This window comes from Episyrphus balteatus, chromosome 3 (assembly GCF_945859705.1).
Source record: "Episyrphus balteatus chromosome 3, idEpiBalt1.1, whole genome shotgun sequence".
Classification (NCBI taxonomy): Eukaryota; Metazoa; Arthropoda; class Insecta; order Diptera; family Syrphidae; genus Episyrphus; species Episyrphus balteatus.
Window position 1 is genome coordinate 67,286,258 of NC_079136.1, and position 23,669 is coordinate 67,309,926.

General features: G+C 29.1%; 1 protein-coding gene across 2 annotated transcripts in view; it reads left to right on the forward strand.

Annotated features, from left to right (window-relative positions):
* Positions 1–23,669, forward strand: part of LOC129914831 (peroxidase) — a 74,038-nt gene that overhangs the window by 12,023 nt on the left and 38,346 nt on the right. For both annotated transcript variants that reach the window (XM_055994250.1, XM_055994249.1), the window contains exon 2: positions 22,312–22,482. In XM_055994250.1, coding sequence (XP_055850225.1) covers positions 22,312–22,482 — 171 coding nt within the window. The remainder of the gene's footprint in view (positions 1–22,311; positions 22,483–23,669) is intronic.

The following is a 23,669-nucleotide window of genomic DNA, read 5'->3' on the forward strand; positions in this document are numbered from 1 at the left end:
CCTGATATTTATAAATAGACCAATTTATATTTAGGTAGGTTTTTTGTTTTTTTTTCTGGGTTTAAAATTGTAATTTTGTAAAATGAAGTCTGATGATGGCCAAGCAAATGATGCGCCACCAATTGAACATTGTATAATGGATACATTCTCTCTCAGTGGAAGGCCAGTGCTGTCATCCAATTAATTGGCTACTTTTACTTAGGTACTAAGGATGATTTTTCTGTATACTTAATTGTAGGTAAACTTAATGCATTATGATGCCTATGCTGTTTTTATATTTAAGCTTTGTCCCTTATTGAATTTGTATGCTTAGTTCGAATTTTGTCTAAACATTCTTAATTGTTCGTTTAGTTTTTATTTATATTCAATGTTAATAATTATTATTTTCAAAACTGAATTTCGATTACAGATGTGTATTATTTATACATGAATTTGCGAAGCAACAAACCATCTAGTTTTAAACAAAAGAGCTGAGAAGCAAACTTTGTAATATTTCAACACATTAGTTTTAAAACTTCTCCGTAAGATGAACATGAACTTACTTTCAAATAACGTTACATCTAAAAATATTTTTATTTTTTATTGAAAGTAATAATTAAGTTTTATTTGAAAATAATTGTGCCCTTAATTATGAAAGTGGACTAAGTCACTCCTAAAAATGCCATCAAATTTATTTGAAAGCGAAACTGCTGTTAATAAATTTCTTTATTGCTCCTTTAGTGATTTCATTAAAAAAATACAATTAAATCTTTATAAGAAAATTATTATGTAAGTATTTCTTTAACCAATGCAAAAAGTGACGTAGTCCACTTTCATAATCAAGGGCACAATTCACGATAGAATTAGTTTTAATTTTCTTCTATATGTTCACTAGCGGAAAAAAATTAAGGATTAAAAATAGATTCCAAATTTTTTTAGGTTTTCAAATGACTGTATTTTGCTTAAAAATGGTCATATTGGAATTAAAAGAAAAATCAGATTTTAAAAACCAAACTTTTTTTTTGTGTAAAAGCTTGGGAAAAAATATGTCATGTATAAATGGCTGTCAGGAAAATAACTGACACATTAAGACCATTTTCCGTTGTTATACATCGCTGAAAAAGCGAAATTTTTAATTGAAAATTAAGAAGGGTTTTTAAATTTTGAATACATTTCCCACAAAAATCAGGTAAATTTTTTTGTGATGAGTTTTTTTTATTCTTTACATTAATTTGAAAAATCAAGCCAAAAAAGGATTTGGGATTTTTTTTTTAAATAATCAGGCACTAAGCTGGAAATATTGAGAATACCAGTAATGATAAGTGTGCCTTTTATAGATTAATAGGACGCCAAAAATCCCACAAAGTTTTTATTCAATCAATCAAGCCGTTTTTTTTTGTTATATTGTATCGATTTTTTACAAAAAAAATTGGAGGATCACGATTTTGACTTTAAATGATCATAATTGTAAAAAATTTAACGAATATTAAAAAAATTTTTTAAAGCATACACATTTTGCAATGAATTTTTCTTTCAATGCAGAATAATTTTTATTTAAAATAAAATTTTTTAATGCAAAATTTTTTTACCTACTTGCAAAAAAAATAACGTTGTAATTTTGAAAACTAGAAAATAGTTGTTTTTTATTATACCTGATAAATTAATAAGAGTTAGTAAGTACGAGTTCTTAAACACCAAAACAAACAAAAAAAGTGAGGCCAAAACTTTCAAATAATTGAAATAGATTGATGTTTTAAATTTTCTATGTTGGAAGAGTATCTTTTTAACATCTTAAGCATAGTACCTACATACTTCTGGTGAATTCGAAAAGAATGCATCTCCAATTTGACATTCATCGCTGGTAAACTTGTACACGTTTGACTACATAAAATACAGGCCTTTTTTTTTTTTTGAAATTCCCACGCCTCTTTCCCCCCCAGATACCGCACGCGCTGGGGTCCATTTTCACCGAGTACGAAGTCATTTGCGGATGATTATCGTATCGGCACTTTTTAGTGTTTTTTGAAGGTAAAAACAAATTAAAAAGAACTAAATAAGTAAAGAGAATGGTGATACGAATATCAAAGGAAGGTCAAAGATTGGGACTGCTTAGTACAAGCATTTATTATATCTGTGCAAAATAAAAAAAATTTAAAATGAACAAAAAAATAAATTTAATATTTCATGTTTAATTTTCAGAAAGTGTCAAAATTTTAAAACAAAAATGTTTTAATAGTCAAGAGTGTTGATAAAAAAATAATTCAATATACATATGTACATACAATTAGGTACTCGTATAAAGACATTAAATGAGAAAAGAATCAGTAAACATTGAACATAAATACAAAAAAAAAGTTTATGAGCGTGGTACACTGGTTTTTAGTATTTTTTCAGACTAGTTTTATTAATATTAAAATCAAACAGATTAGTATTCAAATTTACAAGCTTACACATGCGAGTTAAGGGCACATGCATACCATAATTAGTACGGTGTTGGGGTAATTTTATTAAATCTAAGCTACGAAAGTTATAAGCACCTCTCCGGTAGTTAAAATTAATAGAATTAAGCAGATCCGGGCCATCAATTACACCCGTTATAAGTTGATGAATAAATACAAGGTCGTTATTTACTCTCCTTTGAGACAAGGTTTGGATCTGCAGTAGGTTGATTCGATGCTCATAGGAAGGAAGGTTAAAAGGGTCCGTCCATGGTAAGCCTTTTAAGGCAAAACGAATAAAATTACGTTGGACTGATTCTATTCTTTCTATATGGATGCTGTAAAAAGGTGTCCAAACTTGAGATGCGTATTCTAAGTGGGGGCGAACTAAGCAGTTGTAAAGAGCTAATGTAACGTAAGGGTCCCTAAACTCTTTCGACCAACGCTTGACAAAACCTAACATAGAATTGGCCTTGTTTACAATCAGGTTTATGTGCTCTGAGAAATCGAGGTTGGAGTTAAAGTTAACACCAAGGTCTTTAAAGCTATGCACACGGAGTAAAGTGTGATGAGATATCTTATAATCATACAGACTAGGAGTTTTTTTCTTTGAAAAGGTCATCGTCTGACACTTAGTCGGGTTGAGATTTAAACCGTTCCTTGTACACCAAATAGCAAATCTATCAAGATCATCTTGCAAGGATATGCGGTCATTCACAGAGCTAATGCTTTTGTAAATTTTCATATCATCTGCGAAAATAAGAATTTCACTCTTACGTAAACATAACGGTACGTCATTAATAGCTAAAATAAAAAGAAGAGGTCCCAGGTGACTACCTTGCGGGACGCCCGATTTGGCAATGAACGATTTTTTTTTATTCAATTTCCAAATTTATTTGTAAAAAAAAAAAATATATGTATAGAGAAGGCTAAAATTCAAAATTGAATCGTTTATTTCAGAAACAGCATAAGTCCATGAGAACTAACTTTTCAGGAGCAACAAAAAACTGTTTTTTATGTTAAAACTCCACAGCACTTTAAATTTAGAGTATGCCGAGTTATAATCTAGCTAAAGACGCATTTAAAAACCTTAAAAATATAAACCTTTTTTCAAGTCTTAACGGGTTTTTAAGCCTCGTCGTCGTCGTTTCTGCGAATATTTTTGGTAAAACTTTTGTTTTCAAATAGCTACAGCTTTTGAACCCTGCTTCTGATTTTAGTAAATAAAATAGCAGTAAATAGAGTAAATCTTTACCTCTCCATTCATGTATAACTTTTAAGCTTGTGTGTCATGATGGCTGCCAAAATAATAAAAAACTGGTAAAATGTCATATATTCAACAGTTAAAAACGCTACCACCGCGAGAAATTTAATAGATATAGATAGAGTAATTCCTTACCTTTTTATAGATGTATAACAAAAAGGTGTGCGTGTCCAGATTGCTGCCAAAATAACTTAAAACCCTTTTCTTTCAGTTTTAGAATTTGGGGGGGGGGTACATAAATGAGAAATCTCCAATTTTTGGGAAAAATAGACTTATGCTGTTTCTGAAATAAACGATTCAATTATAAATCGATACATCTATGTGAAAGAGATTTCCATTAATTTCGCGTGTGAACTGATCACCGGTAGTGAAACAAAACTTTAGACTTTTTCCATGAAGGAACGTTCATGGGCAAACAAAAAATACAAATTAATATGGATTCACGACCTACTTCGTATGTACATATGTACTAGGCTTTTTAATTTTAACTGATATGGATAAGCAACATACCAGCCTTAAAACTTTTTGAAGTGAAAACTTCTTTAGTATCGTAGTGATTTGAAACAAGATGAAACAAAAAAGCGACAGGAAAAATTAATTGATTATAACTTTTTTGTTTTTAGAGATAGATGAATGAAGTTTATACTGTAGATAGGTAATTATTTTTATTTGATATATCACACATTTTGGTACGTGCCTTACAAGTTACACAATCTTAAATTGAAAAACTTGAAAAATACTTAAAAACACCTGTGGAGATCTGTTTGCCGATGACCAGCCAGGAAGTACCGTAATCTCAGTTTGAAATTTCGACATGGTTGGCTTTAAAAAATTCTTACTTTTTTTGTAGGCATCGTAAAAATATAGCTGAAGCGTCATATACATAAAGGTGAAATTATAAGCTTTCAGATGATATAAAATTTATGGGATCGGGTCAAAATTCTGGCTTCAAAATTCTGCTTTTCAAAATTCTGCTTTCTTAACGAAAATTCTGTTTTTCAAAATTCTGCTTTTTTTCTATTCTGCTTTCCAAAATTCTGCTTTTTAAAATTCTGCTTTTCAAAATTCTGTCAGCATTATACTTGAACAAAAAAATTCTGCAAATTCTGTTTTTTTTTTTATAGCATATGCGCTGACTAAAGAAAAATACACCTCATCAATGTAATTCAACATTGGTACTTTCCTAAATTTTTTTGTTTAAGTGTCGCAAATATTTTTTAAAATGCATAGACTGACTTTCTTTCAAATAAAATCTATAACTTATTGGAACCGATGTTGTTTGATACAAGATATTCCTTTTCTTATTAAAATTTTTGAATATGCATCTTTATTTGATAAATTAAAAAATTTTAAATTATTTTCGGAAATGTTTAGTATTAAAAACCTTTTCTTAATATTTTCAAATTTATTCATTTATGAAACAAAAAATAATATGCATTCAAAGAATGACAAATTATTCAAAGTTAGTAATCAAATAAGCAGATAATTTTTCAAGAAGATGATTTTACAGAATTTTGCAAAATATTAAAAAAGGGTTTGGAAAATGTTAAAAAGCGCGCGCTTTTTAAAATTTTTCAAACCCTTTTTTAATTTTTTGCAGAATTTTGAAAAACAGAATTATGAAAAGCAGAATTTTGTAAAGCAGAATTTTGACAAAAGAATTTTGACCCTGGCAGAATTTTGACCCCAACCCAAAATTTATGATAGGTTGCCATTAAAAAACAAATGGATTTAATGATGTTAAAAGAGAAAAAAATTTATTTTTTTGCTTGAGTTCAGAAAATTGTAGCTCTTTTTGTACATGTTGTATAGACATGGTCGGTATAAATATTTTGAGCTGAAACAATAAGCTTTCAGATGATACAAAATTTATAATAGGTTTTCATATAAAAAAAATGGAAAAAAAGGTAGATTTCTTCGATTTTTTCTGCAAGAAAAATGATTTTTTAAGGTTTCACTTCTACCACGTGTGAATTGCACACATGATTTTTGTTATCACATTTTCATCTATTTGAATTGTTTGAAGTTCCTTTCGAATTTTTATAAGAAACAGATTAAAAAAAAAAAAAATTCAAATTCAATTACCTCTTACATATAGAGAAAATCAATCGAACCCTATGGCTATTGTAAAAATATTCATAGCCCACTTCCATAAATTTTCTAATAAAATCTGTCTGCAAAAATAAGAATTAAAAAGTAGGTAGGTACTTATTTATTTTTACCACAATTATTATGCAAGTGCATATAATGATAATAAAACAAATGCAACTTTGACAACCCATTTATCTTAAGTATGTGTATAGACCAGACAATTTTTTACTTGCTCTATAGGGCAAGTATTGGTTTCGTGTCAAAAAAAAAATTCGAGGTTTTAATCAAAACTAACATTACGATGATGGAGAAGTCCAAAAAAGTGGGTTTCGTCATGACGTCCGTCGGTCTGTGCGTCTGTGCGTCTGTGCGTCGGTGCGTCCATCTGTACAGGTAGCTACAGCCTAAACGGGTGAACGAATTTTCTTGAAATTTGGTATAGATGTTTTTTTCGTAATTTCCAAGGTTGGTTTTTTTTTGTTTTTTAATATCTCGCTTAGAACGTATACCTCCCATACAAAATTTTCGAGTTATTGCAATTTTCTCGAAAACGGCTCTAACGATTTTGATTAAATTTAACTGTACATAGTTCTAACATAACCGCGTTTTTTGTTTTTTATCAAAAAATACGGATAGTGGAAATATGGTCTTTACAATTTTTTGAAGCGCGGATGCCGGCTCTTCCCGTACATCATTATGGAGTTATTGCAATTTTCTCAAAAATGGCTCTAATGATTTTGATAAAATTTTGGATACGTAACATTCAAAGTAATTGCAGTAAAACTGCATTTTTAGTTTTTCTCAAAAAGTCAAGTCAAATAAAAAAAAATTATTTAAACAACATTTGGCCTCCAAGCTAGCTCTTCCCCTACATCAACCAAATTTCTTAAAAATTTATATACAGGCAGCTCTTATAATCTACAAGTAAGCTAACATAAAAGTGTTTTGAACTGCAAGAGCAAGTACGTGCGGCCCCAGTCGTGCATTTTATTTCTTTTACTCTCCATGAATACTTATGGATAAATTTCTGTTTGTTTCGCTGTCCTCCTTTTCGGACTTCAAAAATAAGATAAAATGAAATAAAAATAAAAATAAACCAGACATAAAGCACACAATATTCCGCACCCATTATTGCGGATGTAAGTAGCAATAAGTATGCTGCAAATGCGTTCGATTATTGCGGTCAAGCGGCGGCGGCGGTGGTGGCGTTGACTATATGGCGACAACGATATGAAAACAGTGGGACATATTATAAACCACATAAATGCGATTGTTATTCTCAATAACAAAACCATTAAATGGAACTAAAAAGCTTCAAAAATAGGCGATAAAACACTTTAACTTCAATTGTAGGTATATCTGGAAAAATTGATTTTTGTATTAAACTACAAGATATTATTTCCCACTGTTCAACTGTGGGCTGTGGTGGAATGATGTAATCAAATTCAATAAAACCCCAGTGTTACACTTTCTATTGTTAATTGATGACAGCAATGAAAAACATTTTTTTGGCTTCAATATAGTCCTTTTGCTATCAAATTTGGAAAATATGTAATTGCAGAAAAGGTATGTTACATGGCCTGAATAAATTAATGACATTATGCCGGAAATGCAGCTTTATAGAGCACTTTGGATTTCGTATTCGAGATAACCGAATAAATAATGTCCTTTGAATTGTGTAAAGGTACTTAAATAAATTGCTTAGTGCTTAAATTGGTCAAAAAGTATTCGTATTTCTTGTGTAAAAAAGTTTTTTTTTTAAGTTTTGAATGCTATTTCCATTTGCTATAGAGACAAAATATATTTTTCTTTATTAAAAAAAAAAAAAAATCACAACCCCCTTTCCAATGTGATCAAATTAAATCGAATTTAGTTCAAAAGCCAAATATTAGAACACCCAAGGCGGTTTAATTATTTTAATTACAGCGCCATTAGCAATCAACAAGCTTTAAATTTACGCACCTACTCGTATATATATTCACCTTTCAGATCGTATATTGCTCTGTCTTGAACACTAAATTATAACAAATCTATCATTTTCGTTTTGATTTTTTGCATATTGAAAAAGTATAGACCCCAAATTAAATCACACGTTACATTTTAATGAATTGTTGTTGAAGTGTGCGAGGCCCGCTTAAATGCGCCTAGCTATTAAAATTCACCATGTGGCTTGAACAAAATTACACGTAAAAACCATGAGTAGGCAGTAAGGCATTTAGTTCAAATAACTGCGTATACGCTTTTCAGCTAGCTCCTATATTAACAAAAATTGCACAACTTCCTCCTGCACTAGCTTTTCAAATGCGCACCATTATACAGTGTCGTTTAGTGCAATTTCGCCCCAATTGCTTTTTGAATATAATATATTTTACCACCAACAGTCAGTATATCGTGTGTGCCCCAATAAGTACCAACCAATTTTGAAAAAAAAAAAAAAAAAAATTGAAAAATAAATTTATAAGAATGTCTCCCCTGCACCCAATTCTACGCACCTCCAATCAAGCTTCAAGTGAATTATTCACTTGCAAGGACGTTTAAAAACTTTTAATAGTTCGGGGAAAAATGTTGAATTTTGATTAAATGATTCTTGTTTAACTACTGATTTTGATTGTAAATTTTCAATACAAGATGATTTTGTATTTTATAGCATTTAGTTAAAAATAAATATTTTTAAACAAAAGAGCTGAGACACAAACTTTAAAATAATTTAGATCTTTCTTTAGTCAATCAATGAACTCAAAGTTGGTCTCTTGACGTGATAACGTCTTATAAATCGATGAACCATGGCAACATCCATGAAAAAATGACGGTATTTTCTCCCGTTCCGCCTGAAATTTTTAGCAGTGTAGCATAAATTTCAATTAAAAATAAACTATATTAGAGATACAAAAATCTTCTATAGCTTTTTTGAAAGGTAATAGCCTAAAGGTGAATACTAATAAAGGATTTTTAAAAATTCAATCATTAAATAGGGTAAATAGGGGTAAAACGAAATTGCAAAAAGTTGTTATTTTCTAAACGCAACGTTGTAGAACGTTTATTTTTTGTAATCGATAGATAAATTTATTGATTGAAAAAATTCTAAAAATTTCAGCAAGAAGTTATGAACAGTTTTTTTTTTTTTAATTAAAACATGTATTAGAACTTTTACAAAGTGATAATTATATTTAGGTGCATTTTTTTTTTTTGACAATTTAAAAAATGCCATTCGAAAGATACACCTACAATAACATGCTATACCTTTTGTAAATCCAAAACCCTAGTCTTTTACAAAAAATTTAACCAGGTGATATGAAATTTTTTATAGGTTGTCATATAAAAAACTGACTTTGAGGTAATGAAAAAAAAACAAGCTTGATTTTCTTGCTTTTTTTTGATAAAAATTGGGTTGATGTGAATATTTTGAGCTGAAATAAAAAGCTTTCAGATGGCATCAAATTTATTATAGGTTGTAATATAAAAAAACTGATTTTTGGGTGATGAGAAAAAAAAGTTGTTCATTGTTTTCATAAAAAATGATTGTTTTGAATACATAAAATTTAAAGATGGTTTTATTCTTTAGAAGAAATATCAAACATTTTAATGGTATAATTTTTTAATTGATTGATATAAAAAGAAACGAAAAAAATGTAATTTTTTTGTAAATTATGATTGGATTCAAAAATTTATTCCGTTTTTCTACAAAACATACAAAAATAGTAAATATGTAAGGTCTTAATTTTTACTTTACTATAAGATTTATTATCTTATACATTTTTTTTCGAGAAAGTTGATAAAATTATAATTTTGATTTTTACGTTATCACACAAAACTATCGTCCGTAAACCAACTTTACAGATAACCACTTTTTTGCACAATCTTTGAGTGGAGGTATTTGATGTTATCTTTGGCTGCTTTCACTAAGTTTCAGGAACATATTTCTGCAAGTTCCTGATGGTAATTCATGGTATTGCTTTTCTTTGGGATTTATACGAATTTTGCAGTTTTCTACGTCTGAAAGAAGTAACAGTTGACAGTTAGTCATTGTTATTGAAAAGAACACAACTTTTTAGTATAAAGTTGGCAAGAGTGAAAAAAAAAATGTTCACTCAGAGAAGTTAAACTAATCACGCGTGGCTGCCCACATCAACGACATCGTCAACAATTTTTTAATTAACAGATACGTAGCTGACCGGATGAAGGGTTCAAGTTCACTGCCCGTTTGGTTGTCAGGCCTGTCTGCCTATGTAAATGGTTATCTTAATTAGTTTTCTTAAACTTTTCTTAGTTGGCCAAATTCTGCTTCATTCAATTTTGGTTTGTTTATTTCATTTGGCCTTCTTGATACCAAAAAGATTGGCTCAAGATTAAATTCCTCTAAATTGCAACTCTGTCTCCCAAACCATATAACTTCTTCGCTTATTGCACATAGAGACATACTAATTTATTTTGTTTGACCAAAAAGACTTTCAAATTTTTACAAATCATGTGCTAAGAATTACAATATATATATGTACGCGCCAACCAAAAAGAATCATTAATAGTTGGATAAATTCTCTGCACTACGCACAAACCGCAGTCAGCAAACGCAAGCAAATAAAGTCAAGGCGATTAACTTTGGTTTTAACTGGCTGAGGAGAACTAGAGAAATATCGACATCAACATAAAAAAAATCGACATCGACACAGACAAGACACACTCCTCGATCGACTTCGATCAAGGTGTTTATAGCAGCAGATCATCGGTTATATCGTCATGTAATCGAATGGTTGAATCGATAAATTCAAAAATTCCAACCGATTTACCAAAGAGTTTGATGAAAAATTAATGAATTTTTATTTTTATTACAATTTTTATGCCGCAAAGAGTGATTTTTAAGAGTAATTGATATATATTCAACTTAGATGCATATACAATATATTTTAACAAATGGTGTATTATTTAATTAGTGATCATGTATATTACATAAAAGAGTTGATAAAAATCTTGTGATTGATTGTAATTTGTGTACGTGCGCAAGTCAATTTGCAATCAACACATCACGTTCACGAGTCTCAACTTAATTCTTAAAGTGTGTAGGTTGAGTTATTTGTGTTTAATTAGATCGTTAATTTGAATGGAATTTGGAGTGTGATTTTGATAAGCAAAGTTATTAATTCTAATGGATTTTTTGGTTACAAAATGAAGGTTTATTAACTGAAAAGTGCGTGTATTAGAAGGTCTGCCAGTTGAGTTGTTTTTCAAATCGATAAGATACCAAGGCATTGAAAAGAAGATTAGTTTTTTCTTAAAAAGTTTCAATGTCATAGTAGGGCTACCATGATCTAGATTATGATAAATATGTAAAGTTTTCCCTTGAATTTATTTGGCCTCTTCATAATTACTTGATTAATTAATATTGTTTCATATTAAGCGTTTCCTTAATAAAAGGCTTTAGAAACTTTAACTAAATATTTACTCATTAAGAATATGAAAATTGTTAACAACTTTTCATTGATCATTGGTTTTATACACGGAGAAAACAGACCACATAGAATTAAGCGGATCGCACCTTAATTTAAGCGGATTTCTGTATGGTTTTTTGCTAAGATGACTTTCACCTTAAATTAAGGTAACATCACTTTAAATTAAGGTGACAAATCACATTAAAAAAAAAAACTGGCAGCCACCGGAGATCGAACCTACGACTGTTGGGTTACTAGGCCAGTGCCTAACCACTGTGCTATCTTAGTGTTGGAAATGAATATGATAAACTGCAAGTAAGGCTTAAGTGTGACTATAATTTTAAAATTTTTATTTTTGGTCGGTTTTTTTAAGATGAATATTCACATTAAAATAAGATGACGTTCACATTAAATTTAACTGAGTTTAAGTGGAATCACCTTATTTTAAGCCGATAACAGAAATAATTGGCGAAGGAAATTAAAAGAAAAAAAAAAAAAACAAAGAAAAAATATTTGTTTCTATGTTTTGAGATGGTATTAAGTAGAAAATTTGCATACATTTAAATTGTTTTATTTACTGTCAGAAGCAATACCAGCTTTTCGTAAATAACACTGGTCGGCAAAAAACTAAAAAAAGTCGGGAGCAAGAACTTTATAACGTGATTTTGATTGACTTTAGTGTGCTGAATTCAAAACAGTTTACAGATTTTTTCTATCACGTCTAGTTTTTGAGCTATACTCATCACTATTTTCGCTATAAAGCTTCAAAAACTATTTTTTAATTGAGTTTTTTTTATGTTTAGTCAAAAATATATATTTTCCGTAATATGTTGCTCTTTATAAGTCTAAATCAGAAGACGCAAGATGGAATTTGATTCAAAAAACCATTCATTACTTTGAAAAAAATAATCAAGATTTTGAGATATGTACATCATAAATTTCTTTTTTCAATATCTTTGAGAAAAAAAATAATTTTGAAAAAATATAAATACCTTTAGGACGTGTTAATATGGCGTTTTGAGATTGCATAAGTAGTTTTACAAAAAAAAAAAATTACCGGTGATGTAATTCGATGTCAAATGTACCCAAAAAACGCGTTTTGACCTATTAAAAAAAGGGTATTAAAAAAGCATAAGGCTTGTTTTTCGGGACACCACCTTCCTGGCGAAATTCGCCATATTGTAAAAACGAATCGATCTACAATATCTCCCAAACTATTTGTTTGACCGATCCTAGATATGGGTATTTGATTTGGATGTATAAGATGTGATATTCTTGCAGACCCTAGTGGTAAAATTCCAAAATAAAAATAGTAGATGTTTTGATTAATCTAGTACTATCATCTACTCATGCTCTTCTTCCCTAGTAGATACGATTTGTATTGAATCCCAAGACATAACAATTTGAAGGGTAAGAATTTTAATAATAGTTTTAAATAACCATTTCTTAGATTATCTTTTTAAGGACAAAATCGAACAAATAGATACATGAAAGAAAACGAAAGAAAACCAAATCTAAAAACAACTTTTATGTTGCAATGATGACGAAAATATTATTTTCGTGTTATGCTCAAAGGTTTGACCATTAAAGTAAAAGCAAATCTTCGAGGTAATAAAATTTTTGTAAACTGGGTTTAACATGGTTTTAAATATTTTTGTTTTTAAATTCAGGCCAATTATTAACTTCGTTGCCAAAATTAGTTTTAATTTCATAATACAGTTTTGTGTTTTAAATTATTGAGTTGGAAAATTGACAGTTATTTTTTGATAATAAAATAAAGGTTAATTTCACCTGCCCCGAATTTTTTTGTCTACTAAAATGTAAATTTAATTGGTAAAAAAATATTGTGTTAACTTAATTTTAATTTATTTGTTCTAAAAACAAATTTTGATTTCACTCATTACTTGCTCTTCACTGAACAGCACACAGCAGACATTTTAATAATTGACACTATGATATTTGTTGCACGGTGAATTATTTTAAACTTTATTTGTGTATCTTTGATTTCTACTTCGTTCACTTATTTCAGAGATATTAGTGTAAAAGTGAATTTTTCACTTACATATTATTTTGTCACTTCTTGTCAGTGTAAACTAAGAATATAAATTGATTAAAAGAAGTTGATTTCCTACTGAAAAACTTTTTTAGGTTAAGTTCTCGCAGGTATTCAATTTTCAAATTTTTGGATGTTTTAAACGAGAGAGGGTCAGATTTTATTAAACAGTTTTAGTTATAAATTTTTGAAGTTTTACTTTGTCAATCACTGAGTTGAAAAAAGGCTGATCCGAACCAAACCATCTAAAAAAGTATTCAGTTATTTTTGCTCAAGATAAAGATCAAGGAGATCTTCATTACTGAACGAATTTTTAGAATTGTTTTAGTTTTAGGTTTTTTTTTTTAGTTTGAGAGATTATCTACCTATTTCATAGAAACAAACCAATTTTTCATATCTATGAAATTGTTTAAAATTAAAATTTACTGATTATAATTTTATTAAGATTTTTCAAATTATATGCTTCATATAGGTACCTTTTTCCTCTTAAATTTTTTTAATGAAATATCAACTTGTAGGTTTTTTTTGTACTCATAGTTTTTTTTTTAGTACAAAATTATATCGTTCTTAAGTACTTATACTTGCATCTTAAGAATTATCGAACGAAATAACGTTTTTTTTTAAAGAAACTGTCACGCATCTATATTTTTACTTGCGATATACATAGGTTCTATATATCAAGTTATGCATTCGTACAAAAAAAAAAAGTTGAGATAGCATTTTTAAATGACATTACAATGGTAGAGAATGCCAAAAAAGTGGGTCCCGGAAGTCCGTCTGTCTGTCAGTCTCTCCGTCTGTTAAGCTACAGCTTAAACGGATGAACCGATTGATGTCAAACTTATTATGTAGCATTATTTGGCGCCTCTCCAGAGGGGTTTTTGGAATTAATTTTTTTGGACCAAAAATAACGGTACTTGTCATATACCGATTTTAGTAAAATTGAAATTTCTCAAAAACGGCTCCAACGATTTTGCTTAAAAAATTCAAATGTTAGTTTTATGACAAGGTCTATCTTTCAATACAAAAATTTTTTTTTGAAAAATATTATTAACGGTACCTGCCATAGAACCGTTTTTTCCAAATCCGATTATCTCTGAAAGTTCTTATTCGATTTCAACGAAACTTTTTGTGAAGAAGCATTTATATAATTTAAATATAAAACAAAAACAAAATTTAAAAAAAATAATTTTTGGATTTTTAAAAAAATGTTGAAAATTTTTTTTTGAAAAATCAAATTTTCGAAAACGGGACATTGAATTTTTTTGAAATTTTGTTTTTAGAGATATTGATTAGTGATTTCTACTAAATGGCATACCAATTTCATTTTAAAACTTTTTATCCAAAAAATTATTTATAAAAAATTAGTTTTTTAAAAAACGGCTCTAACGATTTTGAAAATTTTTTTTCTAAAAATGCATGTTAATATATCAATCAAAATTGCATACTTGTTTTGGAAGGCAATTTGATTTCAGATTTTATTTTATTTTTTTAAAAAACGAATTTTATTTTTTTTTTTTTTACCTATATAGTAGGTACCTACATTTTCCAAATTTCTATATAAAAAGTTGTGCATTTTATTTTAATTTGTATGTCGAATATTATCATATCACTTTCGCACATGTTAGAAAATTTAAAAAAAATAATATTTTCATAAATAAGAAGAAGGAATACAAATTTATAAATTCACAAAATCAAAGATTTTTCGGTTTGTTGTTTAGCAGTTCGAGGTTCAATTTCTTCTGTAAGACATCATTCTCAAATTCTTTAAATACTTAATTTGAAAAAAAAATAAACGGATTAAGCTGTAACTGAAGTTGCAGAAATGTAAGTAGGCAGCATTGCGAGAGACCCACTGCTATTAATGCATTGACAACAAATCCAAAATTTACTCTCGTAAAAAGAGTCAAAGTATAAAATGCAAGATTTATTAAATACGGTATATAATGTTTTAAGTTAGAATTCGGCAAGTATATCCAAAAAAGTCGAAATGAAGTCCAATCTCTTTGATCAATTAACCAAAAATTGACTCATACTATTTGCAAAAGAATGCAACTTGCGCTTAATTTTAAAAATTCCATTGAGTCTTTTTTTATATTTGTTCCCCTATTTCACATACTATTACCGTATTTCATTCATTTTCGCATAAAACTTCATGGCCAGAAAATTAAAAAAAAAAAAAAAAACTTGAAGTAGTTTTATTTGTATGTATTTCCAAGAAAACAAAAAAAACTTCGAAATTATAGTGTCACTTCTTTGACGATAATAAAAAAAAAAAAAAAAAAAAAACAAAAATCTCCTTAAAAGCTAAATTAAATTATTTGTTGCCATGAATTTAACTGCACTGCATTAGGTGCGACTTGGCCATTTGCGGTTAATGTTGCGACATTGAAAGCTATAACTATAAATTCGTTCAAGGTTCAATGACCATAACCATCAGCAAAAAAAAAAGGATCCAGATTCGACAACGAGTCAAAACAAATTTCTTCGAGCTTAATCAGTTTGGACACCCGTCACTTATACCTCGTAAACTGACGATCTTGAAACAATTCCAAACCAAATAATGAAGAAAAAAAACATATTAGACCATTTGAAAGACAAAAGCATTAAATCCACCAGCAACTCTTTGGCATTTACCATTAAAGGAATGTTGGCTATTTCGTGTACCGTGTGATTGTGTGTACCCAAGACTTTGCGCAATTTGAAGGCTGACTTCGTGGTTAGCCTCATAGAAGCGTGTGGCTACTGTACAACAGAGGTTCCTTATTCGGATGGGTCCCCTCAAAAGGAATCGGTTTTTAAGACTTGTAAGTTGCGAACTTATTCTGGTTTGATTTTGAGATACACACTTGGACTGAGACTTTGCGCTTTGACGCCCCCAATTTTATCACAGATCACCTTCGGATGATAAAAATTATATTTTTTGTTTGCTGGTCCTACAACCGTCCAGTTTAGTTATTTATTGACCCGTGATTAGTTGCAGAGACTTGATATTATTTATGTTTTTTTATTTTTTTTTTTCAAGCTGCAAGTCGATGTCTAAAGGTGGCGACTGTAATTTGTGATACATTTGAACCTTAAAGAAAAACAACATTGCAGCTGCTGTTGGTTGGATAATGTGTTGCAAATATTAGTAAACTCCCCGCGCACTTGAATTGCATGCAGATATTCCACTGATTTCTGTGGCCGAACGCCACTAATCCCAACGAGTTGTGTAGAGTTTTATGCAAGGGAGTGGTTTGCAAGCGGTCGAGGTGACGTTTATGGTTTTAGATTGACAAATAAGTCCAATTCTAAGTGAACTTTAAGTGTCTCTTGTCGTTCTTGTATAGTTGTAGATTTGTCTTTTGCAATAGTGACACGCAAATGCGTTGCGTAATTTACATTTTGTTGAAAAAAAAAAAACAACGTATTATTCGCAATAATAATTGCTTTATAACGGTAAACCTTTGTAGAAAAAGTATGTTGAGTGGAGGTAACACAAGACAGCGATTTGTTTTGATTTCAGCACAGTTATAGAACTAAATTAACAATTTCCATATCCGTCGTCGTGGTCAAATAGTCAATTGCTTACCACAAGGCGCCTGAAGTTTGTAAATGAGTAAATGAACAGTCCGGTGCTCTGGATTGAGTCCATGCTTATTCCCAGAAAATGTAGAAGAACAGCCAACAAAACCCTAGCACTAGTTCAAGTAACTACTTGTTCTAAAAACAAAGTACTAAAATCAGTATCAACTCATTTCTTTATACCAAATTCCTGTTAATTTGGTACTGAGAAGAAGACAACTCTTCAAAAACATCTGGTACCAGCTTATTATATCAATTGCCAAATTGTCCCAAATCAGAACTAAGTGGTTTCGACTATTTATTTTTAGTACATTAAGTAAGAAAATGTTAGATTCTTAAAAGTCCAATCAAGTGGTGTGAAGTGTTAGTTAAAACCGTTTACAGTCAACAAAAAGTCAGATGGTGCAGGTGATATATGAAGAATGTTTAGTTCTTTTATTTTAAGGTCGAGTTTAACATAAAATTTATCTCTAAAGATGGAAATGAAGGTAATTCTATAATCAATTTCAAATGAAGTAAAACTATTTATATTGTTTTGTCTATTTATACAATAGTTTAAATAATAATCAACAGTAAATTAATTTTCCATGGAATCAATTAAATCTAATTGTATAAAGCTTGGATAATAACTGTTTAAAGTTGGTGTTTATTAAACTTATAAAGAGGTAGAGTACAATAAATAAGACTTTAATTAAGAAATTTAAATATTCTAAACATTTTGAAAGTATAAATCAATTTGAAGTTAGAGGTCGTAGTTTTATTAGTGAAAGGTTTTTTATTTTTTAATATATTAAATTCCTGCAAGGTGATTCTTAATTAAAATTTTCTGCATACAAGTGAACAAACGTAAACTATTCTAATCTAAATTGCAGAGTTATTGTTTGTTATTAAATGTTTCTTTTGTTTATAAAGAATAAAGAAATAAGTTTGTATTTTGTCGAGGTTAAATAAATAAATGAAAACTAATTATTTTTACAAACTGTTCATAGAGCACCATAACAAGGGGCAAATGACTAACAATCCTTATCATTATCATTTGTGTGTTGTTTGTTTATTTGTTTCTGGTTTAGGACATTTTTTAAAAAGACGCTCTAGAAAGCTTTCACATTTTTAGGAGAGGATAAACATTTTTAGGTGGATACAAAAAAAATTAATAACAAAAGAGCTTTATCTGACAAAAAATAAATTCAAATGTATCTAAAAGCCTTTAACTAAAATAAAAAAATTTAAAGAAAAGTTTCTGATTTTAATGGTTGTGAACTGATTTTTGAAAAACTCATAACTGTGACAAAAACATTAAAAAAATATTTTAGCAAATTTTTGCTATTTTGATATTTTTTGGTACTATAGTAAATTAAACATACAATACATATGTATTTTATAAGAAGTTAAGATTTTATAGATTTTATACAGCAAGAGATAACTTAAATAGAATTAAAAAATTAATCCTAAACATTTTTGGAATTTTTTTTTAAAGTAAAAGAAGTTTTTGCCGCCAATGAAATGTTTAGTCATGATCCTCGTGTACCAAATTATTTATAAAACACATTTTTTAAAAAGCCTTTAACTTTAATTCGATGTGTGATTAATCTGACAAATATTGTCAAAGAATTGACTTTATGGAACCCTTTATATTTGACTGATACAAACTTTGTTATAAGCACCTACAAAATTTCTAAGTTTATATCTAATCTTGACTACAATTCTATAGCAGTCCATATCGCTCAGTGCAAAAGAGCGATAAGTCAAAAAATGACATTTTTGAGATAATGATGAGGAAATGTTGCATTTTAAATTATCTTTCTTTTGAAGGGCTTGTTGTTTACATGAACGAAAAATTCGAAAGATTATGACTGTTTTTATCTAATTCCTACTATATTAAAAGTCAAACTCTTTCCTAATTTCCAGTGCAAAATAGAGCTAACACAAAATGCTCACCTTTTTTCTTCCGTAATTTCAATGCAAGAAAGAGATAATCCAAAATAGTCCCATAAATCACACAGATTTTCTCATTTTGAAAAAAAAAAATTCTTGGTTCCAATGCAAAACAAATACAGAACAAAAATATTTCATTTTTCTTAGTGCTAAAGAGCGATAAACCAAAATAGTTCCCCTTTTCTATCTGAATGTTTCCATGCAAAAGAGCGACAATACAAAAAAGATTTTTCTTTTCTAATAATTTATATTATTTAAACAAATTTAAAAAATAAATTTATTAAAAATACAAAATAAACATAATGGTTCTTGTAATACAGCTTTGACATTATGGAAATTGCTGTCGCATGGAAAGTTATAGGAGAAAATTTAGAGTCAGTATTTTGCAGAAGCGTTTTCTCGAAATGAACTTTTTTGAGTTCTCGCTCTTTTGCACTGAGGGTGCGATATGTCTATGATTAGAAAAAAAAACTTTGCAATTCAATTATTGTCCACTCTCTTTGTATTTTTGTATATGTCCTTATCTTCTTGTCCTCGTTATTTTCTTGGATTAGGAAAAAATCATTTACATACGAAAGAAAGGGTCTTAAACAATAGCAAAGTTTTCAGTTATTCAGAAAGTCTTTGAGGCTATTATTTGTGAATCTTCGTGTTTCTATTTTAAAATAGTCAATAAATCGACACTCTACTATGACTTAATTTGACGACAGTTTTATTGACTTGCTTAGAACCAGGAAGAAGTTAAATTGCTTCTTAGAAACTTCAGTAAGGCCTTTGACAAACTCTGGAGTCGAATTTTGTGATTATTAAAAGATCTTGAATTTGATAGAAGCTTTCAATATTATTTACTGAATTGAAATTGGTCGTACTCAGTGCTTTCAACAGTTGTTTGTCAAACTACTTTTGTGTTAACTCGGGAATACCAGTAGCTATTTTTTCTATTTACTTTTCTTTCTATTCAGAAATGTCCTACTAGGTATCCATCCTGAAATATTCGAATTGCCTGATTTATGTCGAAGTTCCTTTCAATTATTTTTTTAAATGCACTTTCTTTGTCACATGATCTTAAGCTGGAGTTTATAGAACACATCAACTCCATAACTAATGAAGCCAATTCTCTTCTTGGCTGAATTAAAAGAGTCAAGTAGTTTTAATGTTTGCTAATACGCAATACGCCTATTTCAATACAAAAGTGTACCAAGAAACATAGACCAAACACGTATACAAATATACACTTCTAACAGCTTCTCTATAAGAAGAGGTCAAATTCTAAATCGACAAGTATCTGCATCTGCAGCATCTACTATAGCTAAAGAAGTCAGAAGTCATAAAGTCTTCAAAGCATTACTTTCTCGTTGACGCCAAAACCACAATTTTAGTAATTCAACATTTTTCTTTAAAGTAAAATTCGCCTCTGCTTAGAAGGACCTTTTTCCTTTTATTTGTTATTTACACGATTTTATTGTGAATTTTGCTCACCAATCTTATAGTAGAGTAACTAAAGCAAATTATTAGGGAACCCGGCCGATTTTGACGATTTTTTTTTCAAACGTAGGTAATTAAAAATACTTTAAAGTCTATAGATTAAAAATTGCCGATGTTGCCGTATTGTTTTTTAAAATTAAAATTAAATTTTTTTTGAACAAAACCATTTTTTTTGCTTAAATTTCATAAAACAAATGATAGCAAAACATTCTCTAGGTAATTTAAGGAAAAAAGTATAAAGGAGTAAGGGACAATCTCCCATCGTTTAAGCGATAAATGCAATTTTCTCACAATCTGACTTCAAACACAAAAAAAAATATTTTGAAAACAACGGCAACACCTACAATATTTTAAAATACCAATATTTTAAAAAAGCCAGAAGCTCATTCTTATCTCTTAAATTTAAATCCACTAAATTTAATGAAGAGTTTTTGAAAAAATGGTACTCAAACTCAGAATTAAAAAAAAAATGTTTAAGAAAAAAATTTTAAATGACTTTTTTCCAAACTTTTTCTAATAAAATATGAATTTATTTAAAAAAAATTTTTGGCCATAAATATTATCAGTTGAATTCCGAAGAGGAAAAGGTAATATCTATTACAGTTTAAAAAAAAAATTTAAAATTACTTCAATTTCAATGGGTTTTTTTGATAAAAACTGAATTTTTGCATTGAAATAATTGATTTTCTCAAAGATTTTGGTAAATTAGAACTTTAAATTTTTGCTATTTAACTTTCAACAGTAAGGGTTATTCAATTAATAAAAAATAATTTTATATTTAGAAGTCGAACTTTAAAAAAAAAATAAGTTAAATTTTTTTCCAAAACTTCTATTCAAAAAAGTTCTTCGAAAATGAAATACTTTTTAATTTTTTTCATAAACCGTAATACATATTGACATTTCCTTTCATAATTTCAAATCATAATTGTGGCCAAAAAAATTTGAAAAAAAAATGCATTTTATATTACGAAAAAGTTTTAAAAACCACATGTTAAAATTTTTTCAATAATTATTTTTTCAAAAATCTGAGTTAAGTTACCATTCTTTCAAAAGCCCTTAATTCAATTACAAATTTTAATTTTACAAATATGACTAAGCTTCTAGCTTTTTAAAAATGTACATTTAAAGATTGTAGGTGTTGCCGTTGTGTTCAAATATTTTTTTTTGTGTTTGAAGTCAATTAATAAGAAAATTGCATCTATCGCTTGAACGATGAAAGATTGTCCCTCACTCCCATATATTTTTTTTCCTTGAATTTCCAAGACAATCTTTTGGCATCAATTAATTTATGAAATTTAAGAAAAATTTTTGAAAATTTAATATTGCCAATTTTTGAGCTTTAGTTACTCCACTATTAAAACAGAAGTCTTTTTAGCATTTTCCTTTTTAGTATCATTTTTTTAACTCCCTTGGAGTATGCGTTAGCAATAATAAATAACTAATAATCGCAATCCATCTAAAATCACATATCTGACCATCGAATTGTTAACCACCACAAAACCTCCAACTTTTAGTTTCATCATTCAAAATGTAATTTATGTCTCGGACAAGCAATCAAACTGAATTAAATACCCATGTATAGTAACAATAATAAACGATAACTGTACTGTACTTTGCTGTTACCCCACACTTCATAAAAAAACTTCATTACAGTTTCATAATTTTCGAAGTTCATTACTACCATAATAGGTTTATCTTCATTTTCTGACTTGTAATCCGATTACTCGTACCTACTATGACAACCCGAACCCCACACGCCTCTAATCCAAAACGAACAACAATTAACACTGACAATGTCGGATCTATTGCTTGTTTGTTTGTTCCATGCTTTTCATATAAGATCATTAATCAAAAATAACAAAATTATATATAATTTCTTGATTTGACTTTCAGTGTTGATATACATACATAATAAGCTTCTCTATACTTTCACTGTTTTCTGTTTTTTTTTTTTACTGATTATAATTTTAATGGCTTTAAACAGAAGGAAGTATTTATGAATGTTTTTGATGATAAATGATTGAACAAATGATTTGTAGAAACTAATCTCTTTTTTTTTCTTTATTTTATTTTCAGAATATTTTTATTAGCAATCGCATTAATAAATGTGAATAATGCACAAGGACAATTTCATTCATTTGGACAAAATATAAACACAGAATATGGACAGGATTGTGCGCTCGTGCTATCTGGACCAGGAAGATCATCTGTTTATGATTATAATGTTAATCTCTTTAGAGGATCAGTGTAAGTTTTTTTTTAATCAAATTTTAACATAAAAGTAAAAAACTCAAGAAAAAAATCCATTTTAAAATATTTATTCTACCAAACGAAAGAGCTGAGGTACAAACTCGATTTTAAAAAACCCTCTTTTATCTTAACCAAATCAAATGGGATAAACAAACAACATAATAATTTTGACCACATGCCACTTGCCACAAAACAATTTGATTTATTTTCAAGTGCACAGTTCACATACACTGCCCCGCCGAAGAGATGCAAATCACATCACAAAGTTTGTTTTTCAGGTGTTTTTTGATCTATGAGGTGATGTAATCTCAATCAGATCTAAGCGCAGAGTGCTACATAACACATAAGATGCTTTACTAGCGCATAATGTATATCTCACTAAAAATGTTGACTACTCTGGTATGGAGAACTTGAAAACCAGTACGTGCGCTCGCGGTACATCGCTATCTATAGAAAGCGAAAGCGGTTTGCATGCTGCATATTATTAATTCGTGCCAAGACACGGTGGCATTAACCAGATTTTTCAATCTTGTTGATATTGCAATTGTGTAGAGTACAGTCTGTGCAGTTCATGGGGGCAGTGTTGAATTATTATTATTTAATGAAATGGTATTCAGGTCATTCTGTCTATATATAACTTCTAAGATCGATCTTCTTAACTTTGAGATATATATCGCGTAATAATGTGCTATGCCGCCACTTTGGCCTTATTTGCAAAAATGATCAAACTTGTACAAACAGAAAAAAAGATGTCTATTGTTAGCTCACTATGAAGATGAAGTATTTGAAGCTTTTTTTTTAATGGCAGCAGAGCTCTGCGAGAAGTGGCATGAAATGATTTACTATCTTGACTGTCAACAAAAGGTGTGAACATTTACATTTTGCAAAACGCTTCGAGCATTGTCATGGAAATGTGTTTTGCTGTTTTTGATAAATTTATCAGATGCTCTGTGTTGAGTTGATTTAATACCAATCGTATACTTGACTTGCGTCTTTTGTATGTGAAATGCGTATTTCATGACTGAATATTTTGAGTGAATTGATTTTATTTCTTTTCACTTTAGTTCGCACTTATAGTCTATTAATATTTTATAATCGATCGATTGGAATTGAATAGTTACGCATTGTATACAACTTATAAACAAGTATAGTGAAAGGATTTCAATGTAATTTCCTGGAATAAT